At 40.3% G+C, this 14,982-nt stretch overlaps 1 protein-coding gene across 4 annotated transcripts in view; it reads right to left on the bottom strand.

Annotated features, from left to right (window-relative positions):
• The window catches only part of Pur-alpha (Purine-rich binding protein-alpha), a 341,292-nt gene that overhangs the window by 303,705 nt on the left and 22,605 nt on the right, over positions 1–14,982 (bottom strand). For all 4 annotated transcript variants that reach the window (XM_067126415.1, XM_067126418.1, XM_067126417.1 and 1 more), the window contains exon 2: positions 14,805–14,837. In XM_067126415.1, coding sequence (XP_066982516.1) covers positions 14,805–14,837 — 33 coding nt within the window. The remainder of the gene's footprint in view (positions 1–14,804; positions 14,838–14,982) is intronic.

Here is a 14,982-nt window from a genome sequence, read left to right as displayed (position 1 = left end):
AGGCAGAGGGAATATATACGAACAGAAAGATATTCAAAAGGAACATCACGCCGGGCAAGAATTCCGCCGATAACCATCAAGGAAATCAATGCGGGGGCAAGACTGCCAGCTCGTAAACGCAACCATCCCCAAAACGGAATAAATAAAGCACTTTTGCAACCCTTCTCTTGGCAAAAGAAAAAAAAAATTAAGAACCCATTGAACGGCCTAATTGCTTCATACTTGACGGATCTAAACTGTTGCTGGACTTGGTAATAATTGTCGATCTGCCAGACACAACGTGACCTTGGTCAGGTGTGGGAGGGTGTGGGTGGAGGTGGATGGAGAGAGGACGTGATGAAATCGACAACCTCCCTGTCACTGGACCTATCCATTCCGACTCAATGAGCAAAAAAAAAAAATGAATCCTTAATTAAAGTATTATTAGCTCATGCGGGTAAGTACTCCCCTTTCGATAAATTCCCCGGGGGAAACGCGCAGTCACAAATGCGGGGCACCCCCAAGTCTGACCTTTGCCTACCCAAAGCGTATGGTAACCCCCTCTCTCTCTCTCAAGGTGGAGGGACCCACCCCGTCCCACCCATTCCATCACCATTAACCCACTAAGGCCGACGTAGTATATCTCCCGTTTCAAACGCCGCTGACACCAGGTTTATCTCGTCTGAATTCCTGGGTTAGGGAGACAAAGAAAGGGAGGTATTATCCAGGGGCACTTTCCTCTACCTCAACCGCCTACGTTAGCTAGTTCTCAGTATCGCTAACTTCTGGAGGAGGAGGAGGAAGGGAGAAGATAAATACAAATGGATGGAAAAATGAAAAGGGTGGGAGAATGGAGAAAGACGGAGGAGGGAGAGACACCACGACAAGAGTAGGAGAGGGGTTGGGGAACAGGGGGGGAGGGGGGGGTGCTAGAAAAGCGACAAGGACCACACCCAAAAACCAGGATCTATCTGACCTCCCGTTCTACTACATCACACACAAGCTTGTGTGAGAGGACCAGGTAAGAAGTGTGTTTCATTAGTATTCACAAAACTCCTGCCTTGTTCGCATAAAAAGGAGATCGGGGGGCTACCGTGTGTGTGTGTGTACAAGACTACATCCTCCTCGATACGCTTCCATTCGACGTATTATCATCCCTGTGAGTTTTGGGTGGGCGAGGGCGAGACTTCTTTGGCGTGAATAGCAGCTGTTAAGTTTCTGGGTTCATGTCTTCATCTGCAAAATCCTACTTCTGTGCGTCACAAACTCAAAGGGAGCACTCTCACTCTATCTTGTACGCATAAGGAGAAAAGACGTTAAGGCAATATATATATATATATATATATATATATATATATATATATATATATATATATATATATATATATATATATATATATATATATATATATATATACATATATATATATATACATATATATATATATATATATATATACATATATATATACATATATATATATATACATATATATATACATATATATATATAATATATATATATAATATATATATATATATATATATATATATATATATATATATATATATATATATATATATATATATATATACACAAATATATAAATACATATATATATATATATAATATATACATATATATATAATATATATATATATATATACACACACTTCACTATTATTAATGTTCAATACAGCAGTAAATACTCACTTTTATTGTAGCTTCTCTATTAGAATTGGCTTATTATTGACCTCGAAGACAGCAATCAGTTCTCTTGGATTAAATTTCCACAGCTGATACTAGACTTGCCTTCAAGATCTCTAAGAAAGACTTAAGCCAACACTCGAGCGTCTCCGAAGAAGCTTTCACGGGTTTCATATAAAAAAAAAAAATCCGACATCATTATAGATTTCATGGAGGCGAACCTAATGACTATCGACGCATTTCAACGCTGTAAATATGACAAATTCAACAAAAATTTGTATTTTTCCCAACATTCAAACCCACAACATCATGCGACAGGAGTATCCTTAGGCGCGCATGCGCAGACGGCTATGATAGACTCGCTTTAGAGTGGAACTAGCTATAAAACACAACATAGCAATTCGGCCTCGTAAACGTTCATGAATAACTCTCTGCCTTTTTGAAATGTTCATGTTTTCTTTCAATAAAAAACATCCAGAGGTTTCTTAAGAAGAAATCCCAAGGGGAAAGATGAGGTATGGTCGCCCTGATGAAGCAGAAAGCTTCCGTGCAGTGTTATGCCCAGTTTAGCTTCGTTCGTTTTTAATTAATAGGAGATAATTAACAGGAGCAACAACATTTTACATAAATACTTGATTTCTGCATCGCTGAAGTGCAGTACCTAGACCACAGCACGATTGGGACGCAAAGAAAAATCTGTTACCCAGACCACAGCATGATTGGGACGCAAAGAAAAATCTGTTACCTAGACCACAGCACGATTGGGATGCAAAGAAAAATCTGTTACCCAGACCACAGCACGATTGGGACGCAAAGAAAAATCTGTCACCTATACCACAGCACGATTGGGATGCTAAGAAAAATTTGTCACCTACGTATACCACAGCACGACTGGGATGCTAAGAAAAATCTGTCACCTACGTATACCACAGCACGATTGGGATGCTAAGAAAAATCTGTCACCTAGACCACAGCACGATTGGGGTGCAAAGAAAAATCTGCTGTGTTATTTATTCGTCCAATCAACTAGACGACGGAGCACAGGTACGCAACAGCCATAAGATTATGGAATGGAATGGAATATAAAATTTAGGCCAAAGGCCAAGCACTGGGACCTACGAGGTCATTCAACGCTAGAACGGAAACTGACAGTAAGAACGTTACAAAGGTGTAACAGGAGGAAAGCCTGAGTTGCACTCTGGAACAATTGTTAGAAGGTGGACGTACAGCAAAAAATTAAAGAGGTTGCAGCTAGGGGCCGACGGCACGCTGCAAAGACCCTTTAAGTAACGCCTACAGTGCACCACGTGAGGTGATCTGACGGCACTAGCCCCCTACGGAAAACAAGATTACGATTATGCACAAAGGGTGAAGACAAACAGAAGCGATAGAGATAATGATATGTACTTACATTCTTTATTCGCCTTCTACAGTGCAATGAGTAAAACAATAATAAATACTTCTCGGCAATATTAAGCGCAAAGAGCTGGGGAGACCTATGAGGTCATTCAAAGCTGAAACGGAAATTGACAATAATATGGCTGAAAGGTGTGGCAGGAGGAAAACCTCGCAATTGCAATACTATACCCTTTAATAATGGGGACCTCATATTTATCAAACAATATATATATAAAACAAAAATTGCGTCGAAGTTTCTTCAGCGCAATCGAGTTTTCTGTACAGCGTATAATCAAGGCCACCAAAAATAGATCTATCTTTCGGTGGTCCCGGTATAATGCTGTGTGAGCCGCGGTCCATGAATCTTTAACCACGGGCCGGTGGTGGCCTGTCCTATATGGCTGCCAGATGCACGTTTACGACTAACTTTAACTTTCAATAAAATATAAACTACTAAGGCTAGAGGGCTGCAATTTGGTATGTTTGACGATTGGCGGGTGGTTGATCAACATAGCAATTTGCAGCCCTCTAGCCTCAGTAGTTTTCAAGATCTGAGGGCGGACAGAAAAAGTGCGGACGGACAGACAAAGCCGGCACAATAGTTTTCCTTTACAGAAAACTAAAAAGTGGAAGAAACTGCACTCTTCTTTTTAACCTTAGAAATGTCTGGGGCCTACGACAAGGACCAGGAACACTTCAAAAGTATTTGCTAGCCGACTGACGTTGTTTCTAACGGAATAACACCGAGAAAACATTAAACAGTTTTCGCTAACCGGACTGAGTTCTAAGAATCGTGATTATGCTGAAACAATGACTTATCCGGTTGACCAGAATGCATTGGCGTCGGAGGAAATGATCTGGTTTCCCAAAATATCATTCTTTTTTGTCCCGTTAGAACTGAGACGGTTGACGGATTCAGATTTAGGAGCAAACATTACGAAATCAACGAAGCTAGTGACGAGTACGTGGTGGTTCTGGAAACAGTATGATTGACTGATTGATTGCTTGATTGAATATCGAATTTTGGCCAGAGGCTGAGCACTGGGACCTATGAGGTCATTCAGCGCTGAAACGGAAATTGACAGTAAAAGGTTTGAAAAGCATAACAGGAAAACTTTGCAGTTGCACTATGAATCAATTGTTAGGGGAGGGTGGAAAGTAAGATGGAAGAAAGAGAATACGAAAGGAGGTACAGTACAATTGAAAACAGCATGATGCCTTTATAAGAAATCAGTTTTTTGAAAGCAATTGTTGGCAATGATTTAAAACGAAACAGCTAATTTTTTCTTGGGGCTGTGGGAATTGGGTTGAACTTTCGAATGTTACCGTTACAAAGTACACAAAAAATGTGAAAATCTATATATTTAAATGTTTAAAGCCGTGAAAGCTTTAGCATACTAATGACAAGTAAAAAAACAATATGTAATGGCAATCTTCAGGAAGATCTGAACGCAAGAAATTGTAACTTAGAATTCTGCCAAGTAAACTGCGGTGGACGAAACCAAAAACTGTGTCGGTAGTATTGAAAGGGAAATGACCAGTTCAAATTAGGTGTGGATCCAGAGTTTCTGTTATGTGGTTCTGAACCTTTTCCAATGTATGCACCCCCTTTCAAATCGGCAGTCAGTTCTCGCACCCCTGAATTGCTCAAATAAAAAAAAAAAACTAAAATACAAAGTTGATATGATGTGTATTAATATCAAACCCCATTTTTTAAATCTATTATTATCATTATTTATTTTATTCAATTTGTTTGAAGAAAAAATAACATGCGCATACAAAAATATATTTTGCTTTAATTATTCATGGGCATCCTCGCACCCCTTGGGAACCGGCTTCGCACCCCTGGTTAAGAACCACTGTCCTAACACTCCTCCCCTGTGAAGTAGAGCGCGTTACGTAAATAATATAGAAACGTTCTGACGTTAGCATAAGTCCAGAACACAAAAAAGTACGTAAGAGAGTCCTTCGGCTGAGATTGGCTAATGTACTTTCAATGTCCACGATGAGTTTTCATTTTAAAAAAAATATCTAACTGTTTTGCATTTCCCTCGAGACGTTCATGCTTTGCAAAGACCTCATCCCCGTCGAGTTTCCGCTTTCCTTTGGTCAAGTATACTTGATTTCGTGCATATTTCTGAATGAAATATATTTCACAGCAATTCTGTACAGTTTGACAGAACTCAAGCGATCGGTTGGGTCGAACAGAAAAGCACGCTGTCGCTTCTCAAGTCACCGCAAAAAGAACAGACCGTAATTGCACAGTGTGTCAAAGACGCTGATTTTAGCGTACGAATTTGTGGTGATTTCCAAGCGACAGCAAACACCGCAATTTTTACACGTTTATTTCCAAACGCTCCCGTAGTTATTAGTTGGGTTAGTGCCGTGGTTCTTTGTAGCGTCCCTTCGGCCGCTAGCTGCAACCCCTTTCATTCCTTTGACTGTACCTCCATTCATATTCTCTTTCTTCCATCATGCTACTCCACCCTCTCCTAACAATTGTTTCGTAGTGCAACTCTGAGGTTTTCCTCCTGTTACACCTTTCAAACCTTTTTTCTCTCAATTTCCCTTTCAGCGCTGAATGACCTCATAGTTCCCCATTCTATATTCCATTCCATTCAAAGGTCTATCCATTCAAAGGCTTTCCTGATAAACTGACACTAAGATAATATGGTAAGCCGCAAAATTCTTCCCTGTACTTGGGAACAGGTTCGAAGAGGCCACTGAATATGGAGAAATGTCGGCAGGAAACACCGACGCATAAAAATACCATGACAGATGCTTGACCATGTCAGACACAGGAACAATTTATCGCCACAACTCAGACTGCGAAAATTTAAACGAACAAACAGAATCCTTTGCAATGACTCAAATTTGAATTTAAGTAGCAGGATACAACGATATCTTGATTATATAATCTAGTGACAATGGCATTTACTTGGATGTGAGAAATTCTTAAGCAGTTTGAAGAAAAGCAACCTTTGGTCAATCTCTCCACACACATTTCACCCCGCAACTGTGTACAGATGCCAGGACTTCTGCACATGGAATGATACGGAATATACAGTTTAAGCCAAAGGCCAACCACTGGGACTTCTGAGAGCATTCAGCGCCGGAAAGGAAATTCAGAGTAGGTAGGTTTGAAAGGTGTAACAGGAGGGAAACCTGCGGGGCTAACTGTCCACAGGATCAATTAGGAAGTCAAGAGTGTTATGTTTGGTGATTCGCATTGAAAGAAGAAATTAATAATTCGGATCTTCCACAATGTCAGACTGATCAGAATTCACCTCCTCAAGCTCACATAATCCCAAGCGAGACCCCCGTCAAAAAGAATGCTTTTTGCGGAGAAAGACTGTCATTTTCTTAAGGTGATAAGTCATTAATCAATGCGGTCTGGTATATTTCGTGAGACTTTACCGCCCAAAAAACGGTTAATGGAACACTGAAGGCGTTCTTCTTTGAAAGGTTGGCTACATGCAATAAAATAACATTATATTGGAAGTCGATTCTTATCAGTTTTTATTTTTGAAACTAATGGCATTTAAAAAATGTACATATTTCGCAGTATTCTACAAGAGCGACGACAAAATAACAAGAAGGCAAACCAATATAACTATGAAAATGGACAAACTGCGCCGAAGCTTCTTCGGCGCAAGCGAGTTTCCTATACAGCCGCTACAGCGTATAATCAAGGCCACCGAAAATAGATCTATCTTTCGGTGGTCTCGGTATAATGCTGTATGAGCCGCAGCCCATGAAACTTTAACCACGGGCAAGTGCTGGCCTGTCCTATAGCGTTGCCAGAAGCACGATTATGGCTAACTTTAACCTTGAATAAAATGAAAACTGCTGAGGCTAGAGAGCTGCAATTTGGATGTTTGATGCTTGGAGGGTGGATGATAACATACCAAATTGCAGCCCTCTAGCCTCAGTGGTTTTAAAGACCTGAGGGTGGACAGAAAAAGTGCGGACAGAATAAAGTGCGGACCGACAGACAAAGCCGGCACAATAGTTTTCTTTTACAGAAAACTAAAAAACACATACGCATAAAGCATGGAGTGAAGATTAGCTAAGATGAACAAGGAAAATGAAAGCTAGCATACCGGACAATACTACACCAACGCGCTTAAAACTCGCGGTCTGAAAATAAAACTGGTGTTTGTCGGCACGCACAATGGCACACAATTAAGGAGGTCAGTCTGTCTGGACAATGATTTACAACTGGCATTTGAAAGAACTCCCACAACAAAAGCAATTTCTCAGATCATAAAAAAAATTCCCAACAAAAAGCTTGGCTGGTTTACTGCACACATTAATATATACCCACACTCATATCCATATCCATACCATACCCATATCTGTGTCATATCCATATCCGTTCCATACCCATACGAATGCCCAGATCCATACCATACCAATACCCATAGCCGTACCATACCAATACCCATATCTGTGCCATACTCATACCCTTATTTGTACCATACTCATACCCATATCTGTACCATACTCATACCCATACTGTCAGGCTTAGTGGCTTGTTTTGTGTATGGAACGACGGTTTCCTTGTTGTGGGTGCACTCCTCTCCCGGCGGTGCTTATTTTGTGAGTTTACAGTTTACGTCTGTTGCTTTCGTCGGCAGAACGTTAGCCAAGTTCGGGCAGCCATCGAGTCAGGGTCTAGACAGCATAGCAGCGTGGACTTTAGTAGCAGCAGGTAGTTGCTACCTGTTTGTCTTCTACAGTTTCTGAGAATAACTTCAGCCACGTTGTCGAAGATGACGCCGACGAGTTGGTGGCTCAACTCAGTCGCCAGTGGAGAGGGGGCGTTCCTCTGGGACAGCAGCGTGGCTGTTGCGTCGGCTCCGTCGCGATCATCTGTGTTTTGTGGAGATATTCCTGTTCGCTGCCACGTAGTGGTTTGGATGATTTCACGGCTGTAGTTTGATTGGTCGTCCTCGGTAGCCTTTGATGCTGGTCGTGACATCCCTAGGTGGATGTTCTGTTTTTGTACTCTACGAAGATTTTGATTATTATATTGGTGTTATTTATGAAACTTTAGATTATGATTGACTTTATATTTGCTGCTTTATTGATTTTTCAGATTTATATTACTATGGTTAATTGGTTATATCGTGGATTGTCTTTTATTATCATTTATGCTGTCTGTATTGCTTATTGTTCGATGTAGCTTAAATATTCTCTTTTACATGTTTTACTTTCTGCTGTGATGGTAACGCTTATTTAAAACAACTTTAATTTTGCTACATCTATGGTATTTTTTTGATTGACTCGTGGATTGTGTATGACGTTTGATATTATTTATTTACTCTCTTGACCGAAATTGACTAATTTTTAAATATGTACATTTCTTAATGTTAATAAACTCGTATTAAGGTTATTTTGTAGGTTTTGTTGTTCCCCTTCCCCCGTGGATGTCTCGGCTTCTGCCAGTCTTTCCAGTCCGTTTCTCCGTGATGATGGTACCTCATGAACCGAGGTTTGGTTCATAACGCATAGCTATACCCGTACCATAACCATCCCCATACCAATACCCGAATACTCGACCAAAACCCGACAGAAAACAATATTTTGTTACAACCGTGACGAAAAGTTACTCTAATTTACCCTCCATGAGGTCACATCAAACGCTTACCCAATCCAGTGTCTAAGGACAGAATACAAAATTTAGGACGAAGGTCAAGCGCTGAAAGGGAAATTGAGAGAAAGGTTTGAAAGGTGTATAGCGGGACAACCTCGCAGTCGCACGATGGAACACTTGTTAGAGAGGATGGAAAGTCAGATGGAAGAACGAATACGAACAGAGGTACAGTAAAAGGAACGAAAGAGGTTAGCTGCTCTGCCCTAAAATGGAAAACTGCAGGATCTGCAAAATTTTCGAAACTGATATATGTCACATATTTGGCTCGTGAAATACTAATGCACAAGTTACGGCAGTTTCAGAATGATTCTTCAATGTTTTCCACGAGTATTTAGGGGGGTCCCATTTGCAGTATCTGCAAAATCAGTAGTAAGGCAAGGCAGTATTTACTATTTTTCTCAGTTTTGTATTTTTTGCAGATACCGCAGTCCTCCATTTAAGGGCAGTACTGTGGCGACATACTAAATTGTGATACTGGTATTGAGAGAGAGAGAGAGAGAGAGAGAGAGAGAGAGAGAGAGAGAGAGAGAGAGAGAGAGAGAGAGAGAGAGAGAAATCTTTACATACGATCTTTATTGCTTCCTTTTCACGAAAACTACTGCAAATATTTTATGATTCTACTATTAGAGAGAGAGAGAGAGAGAGAGAGAGAGAGAGAGAGAGAGAGAGAGAGAGAGAGAGAGAGAGAGAGAGAGAGAGAGAGAGAGGGGCAACCTCGCCATGGAAAACCTGGCACAAACACATTCATCACAATAATGATGATGATGATACATTTCTCTCCAGAGCTAAAATCCAAAGGTTACTTTTATGATACCATGAGATTTCCTAATGATATTTTTTCCTTATACAGTGTATTTCAACTGTCTTAAAAACGAAATTGGTGTTTTACAACTGTCTCATAAATATAGGGGTGGGACGAATAATGAATTCCCGCGTTGATACCTACCACTGTTGTGGCAAAAGCATGGGCTTTGCAGACCCTACTCAAGGGATCCTTTTTCAAAGTGTGGTCACGACATAAAACCGACATTAAAACACGTTTTGACTTTAGATACTTTCAATGGAAACCTAAACAAGATGGTGGTACAACTTTTTACCCGCGCTGCCAAATCTCAGTTTCCGCGGTACATGTTCGGCATAGGGATTTAGGTCAGCGGTCACTTTATTGTCTTAATCTTAAACTAAGCACTCGTGGAAAGCATTGAAGAATCATTCTGAAACTGCAGTAACTTGGTGTATTAGTGTTTCACGAGCCCAATAGGTGGCATATCTCAATTTCGCAAATTTTGCAGATACTGCAGTTTTCCATTTTTGGGGCAATATTGTAGGTGACGAATATAATCTCTTATTACAACATGTATTTGATAAGTCGAATATTAAGCCACAAATATCCCTTTAATGGCGGACTAACTTTTCCTTGGGGATAATTTACTTCTTCTTCTTTTCTCTGCATCTTTTCCCCACTTCTTTGTGGGGGTCGACGTTTCTGACAGCTTTCCTCCTCCACCTGGCTCGGTCAAAACGCACCTTCTTCTGACGACTGTTTTGTCTCTCGGATCTTCTCTAACTACATCCATCCACCTTCTTGGCTTCTCCGGCCTTCCTCTTGCTCTGCCACCAGGCACCTCCTCCATCTGCATCACTCTCCTCCCCGAATATGTCTCATCCCTTCTCACCACACGGCCATACCATTGCAGTTTTCTTTCCTGAGCCTTCTTTGATAGTTCTACCACTTTAGTAATTCCTCTTATTCTTTCATTTTTGACCCTGTCCATTTCCGTTGCTCCACACATCCACCTGAGCATTTTCATCTCTACCGCATCCAATTTCTTCTCTCGCATTCTCTCTACCGGCCATGTTTCCACTCCGTACACCAAAGCTGGTCTCACTACTGTCTTTTACACTCTTCCTCTATGTTGATTCTGCGGTCGCACAAGACACCTGACATCGTTCTCCAATTTTCCCACCCAGCCTGCACTCTGTGCGAGTTATTTCCAAGGTGAGGTTAATTTGAAAATCGTGGGCTATTTGCGGTTAATGTCTGAAATCGTGACTGATTATCATGTTGGTGTCCTTAATATTCTCACAGTAATTCATAGATCCGCGACTTTCGTCCTGATGCGATTTTACTGTGATTCATTTCCGATGTTTGCCTCACCACTTTAATTCAATATTTCTGACAATATAGTGACAGTACTATCAAAATAATCCACTATTTCCGACAATAGTGAGAGTTTTTGTATAAGGTCCACAATAATTATATAAATGGTAGAATGTGAGACTTTATAAAAATGTATAAAAAGCTTTCGAAGCCTATCCTGGGTTCATCTTCAGTCCAACTTTTTATAAAGCCTCACATTCTCCCAGTGAAATAGTGAGAGTACTGTGGAATAATTCAATATTTCCGACAATACTGAGTGTGCTATAAAATCAAGATAAGTCCGTACCCCAGAGTTTGTTATTTTTATAAACAAATCTGTCTGTTACAATTACAGAACATTAAATACGCAGTAATGACTGAAAAAGCAAGCAGGCGTGTAATTCATTGCTAATGAAAAACCTAAAGCTATTTCGATCGCGTGAGTTTGTTGACGGATAAGATATAATTAAAAAAATATATTCTTAAACTTCATTAAATATGTAAGTGTAAGCTTCCCCGAGGCTAAAATATCTGGAAGCCTTCGATAATTCCACAGTATTTAATTACATATACAGTAATAGTAACTAATCTTAAAATATCAAGCTAATCCCCTTACGTACAACACCTACGTAAACCTTACCATGCTTTTGTGTATCATACATAACAATGGTTTATCTTTTTCATTTCGTCGGAGATTAATTTATGAGAAAAAAAAAATTGGATGAATGCAAGGGGGAAACGACGCGACTGCGGAGCATTACACCTATTGATAAGCGGAACTGGGGAAAAGGCGAATTCCAGGTATCACTTAGGCTTATTACCGGGACGTCAACCGACTCTTGGGTAACAAAGAGTTCTCAGAAAGACAAGCAAGTCTACATGCGTGGGCTCGGCGCGAGTTGAAACGAGTTGCTGGACAAAAATAGAATTATGAATGCCTAATCTGTTTCGTGTTATGGGCGCAAGTTTTTACTCGTTCTCCCTGTTAGGTTTCTGACTGTACTGTAGGCATTACTTGAGATTCTTTGCAGTCCCTTCGGACCTTAGCGACAACCCCTTTCATTCCTTATATTACTATACCTCTGTTCGTATCCTCTTTCTTCCATCTTGCTGCGAGGTTTTCCTCCTGTTACACCTTTCAAACCTCCTTTACTCTCAATTTTCCTTTCAGCACTGAATGACATCATAGCGCCTGGCATCAGACCTACGTCTCGTATTCCAATTCCAGAGTGCTGGAGCCTGTTGTGGACTTCAGTAGCAAGAGGCAGGCGAACAATCTCATTGTAAAACCCGTTGTTGATGATACACCATTTTATGGTGTGTCAACCATTTAAGGTCGCCAGGGTGTGACCAGGAAGTAAGATGAATACAGTCACATCAAATTAGCCATTTCAGTCTTTCCCGTAACGTTAATCTCTTGTTTACGGTTTTGCCTGAGACCTGCCATTTACTGAACTGTTTCCACCTTTCAAGTTCGTATATGATTTTTAAACTGTTGCTGAAAACTGCTTTCCTACTAGCCTTTGCTTTCTACGTCTGTATCTATGGCTATTAACTCCCCCCCCTTGTCATTACTGCCCTAAAGTGGAAAACTCCAGTGTCTGCTACATTTTTCGAAATTGAGATATGGCACCTGCTGGGCTCGTGAAACGCTAATACACAAGTTACTGCAGTTTCAGAATGATTCTTCCATGCTTTCCATTAGTATTTATGGGGTTCCATTTGCAGTATCTGCAAAATCAGTAGTAAGGCAAGGGAAAACTGCAGTATCTACCATTTTTCTCATTTTGTATTTCTGCAGATACTGCAGTCTTCTATTGTGGGGCAGATTACACACACAAACATCTTTGGTCTTCTTTTTTCCTGCCTATGGACACGACTCTTGGAGATCGGTCAATTTGCCCGTCTTTGGCCACTCATCGCTGATATCTGTTTCTCTTGGCAGCTTTGAGAACTGCTGATTTCCCTGCCGTTGGACACCCATCTGAGATCTGTCCAGTGTCCTTCTTCGGAATACTGTACAGTTGACCCCGGCTATTCGCGGAGGATGTGTAACACAACCCTCTGCAAATGGCTAAAATCTGCAAATACTTGACACCCCTCTAAGAACACTTATAACTGCCTATTTTGACAGTTCAAACACCAAAAAACCCTTCTAGAAATGGTTGTAACTGCCTGTTTTGATAGTTCAAGCATCAAAAAACCCTTCTAAAGATGCTTATAACTGCCTATTTTGATAGTTCAAACACCAAAAAACCCCTCTAAAAACGCTTATAACTGCCTATTTTGATAGTTCAAACACCAAAAAAACCCCTATATAAAAGCTTACAACTGACTATTTTGATAGTTCAAACACTGAAAAACCCCTCTAAAAACGCTTATACCTGAGAATTTTAAGTGTTCTCACAAAAAAAAAAAAAAAGATTCGGTCACGAAAATGTTATGAAAATACAGTAATTTATGAACATTTCTCTATGAAAAATACCGCGAATAATGTGTACATACGTTCCACGAATAGGTGAAGCAGTGAATCCGGAACCCCGACTAGGTGGGGGTCCACTGTATATCCATTTTCCTACAACTACAAATGAATATTTGAGATCTGTTTCTCCTTCCTCTGGACACGTCTTTGAGATCGGTTCATTTTCCTGCACCTACAAACACCTACAAGCTTCAGCACTTCTCAGACTGCAATCCTATGATAAAATACATAATTTAGACTGATGGCCAAGAGCTGTTGCCTATGAGGTCATTCAGAATTGAAATGAAAAAATTGACAGTCAAATTATTTGAAAGATGTATTAGAAGGAAAATCTCGCATCTGCACTATGAATCCATTTTTAGGAGAGGGTGAGAAGTAAGATGGAAGAAAAAGAATATGAAAGGAGATGCAGTTAAAGGAATGAAAGGGGTTGCAGCTAGGGACGAAAGGCAAGCTGCAAAGAACCTCGAGTAACGCCTACAACGCAGAGCATGAGGTGCACTGACGGCATTATGCCGCCACAGGGGACTACATTCTTGGTCTTCAGTAATCATACAGTATCATCAGTTGTTAAATGACTCAATAGCTGGCATCTCTGCCACTTTCAGCATCTACAAACATACAGAGAAAACTTCCTTTTCGTGTGGTAACTGTCCTACATAAAGCCGACCCCTGGTATTCGCCGGGGAAGCGTACCACTAGCCCCTGCGAATACCTCATACCCACGAATACTTAAAACCCCTCTAAAAAATACTTATAACTGCCTATTTTGATAGTTCAAGACACCAAAAACCCTCTAAAAATGCATTTAGTCACAAAAATGATATGAAAATACAGTAATTAGTGAATATTTCTCTGTGGAAAAATTCCACAAACTGGTAAATTTTCCGCGAATAATGTGTACACATGTTCCACTGAAAAATTCCGCGAATGGCCAAGTCCGCAAATTGTTGAGTCCGCGAATCCCGGGGGTCGACTATACTCCAAAATAAATATAACACTTTGGCTGAATTCCCTAGAAATTTTCCTCCAACAATGGTACGTCGTTGCAACCTATGTACAAAATACTGCAACATACAAGCTTGTACCATCAACCAGTCAGTGGATGAAACAAACCGGGTACGGACAAAAATTTACAGAGAAGCCACATGTACATGAAAGCTGCTGAAAACATTTAAGTTCCAAATGTACAGAATTTTATTGAACGAACCAACTACAAACTAGGATTGCTTAGCATAAGACAAATAAAATTACTTAGCATAAAATAACAAAGAAAATGATTAAATGCAAGCACGCTCACACAGCAAAACAGCTCGGAAGTTTGAGAGAGAGAGAGAGAGAGAGAGAGAGAGAGAGAGAGAGAGAGAGAGAGAGAGAGAGAGAGAGAGAGAGAGAGAGAGAGAGAGAGAGAGAGAGAGAGAATTTTGGTTGTACTTACATCCTGGTATGTCCGAAGGCGAAGCTTCATAACCTGTGGAAATCAGAGAATAAATTAGTATATCAAAATAGAAAAATATATTTTATTTACCCACAACACTTTCCCCCCCTTCTTGTCAGACTGCAATATACAAATACGAGAAAATCAACAAATGCACATAGAATGTAAAACTGAAAAC

The sequence above is a fragment of the Macrobrachium rosenbergii genome, chromosome 24, assembly GCF_040412425.1.
Source record: "Macrobrachium rosenbergii isolate ZJJX-2024 chromosome 24, ASM4041242v1, whole genome shotgun sequence".
NCBI classification, from domain to species: domain Eukaryota; kingdom Metazoa; phylum Arthropoda; class Malacostraca; order Decapoda; family Palaemonidae; genus Macrobrachium; species Macrobrachium rosenbergii.
Note: the sequence above shows the minus strand (reverse complement) of the source record. Positions and strands in the feature narration are given on the sequence as shown.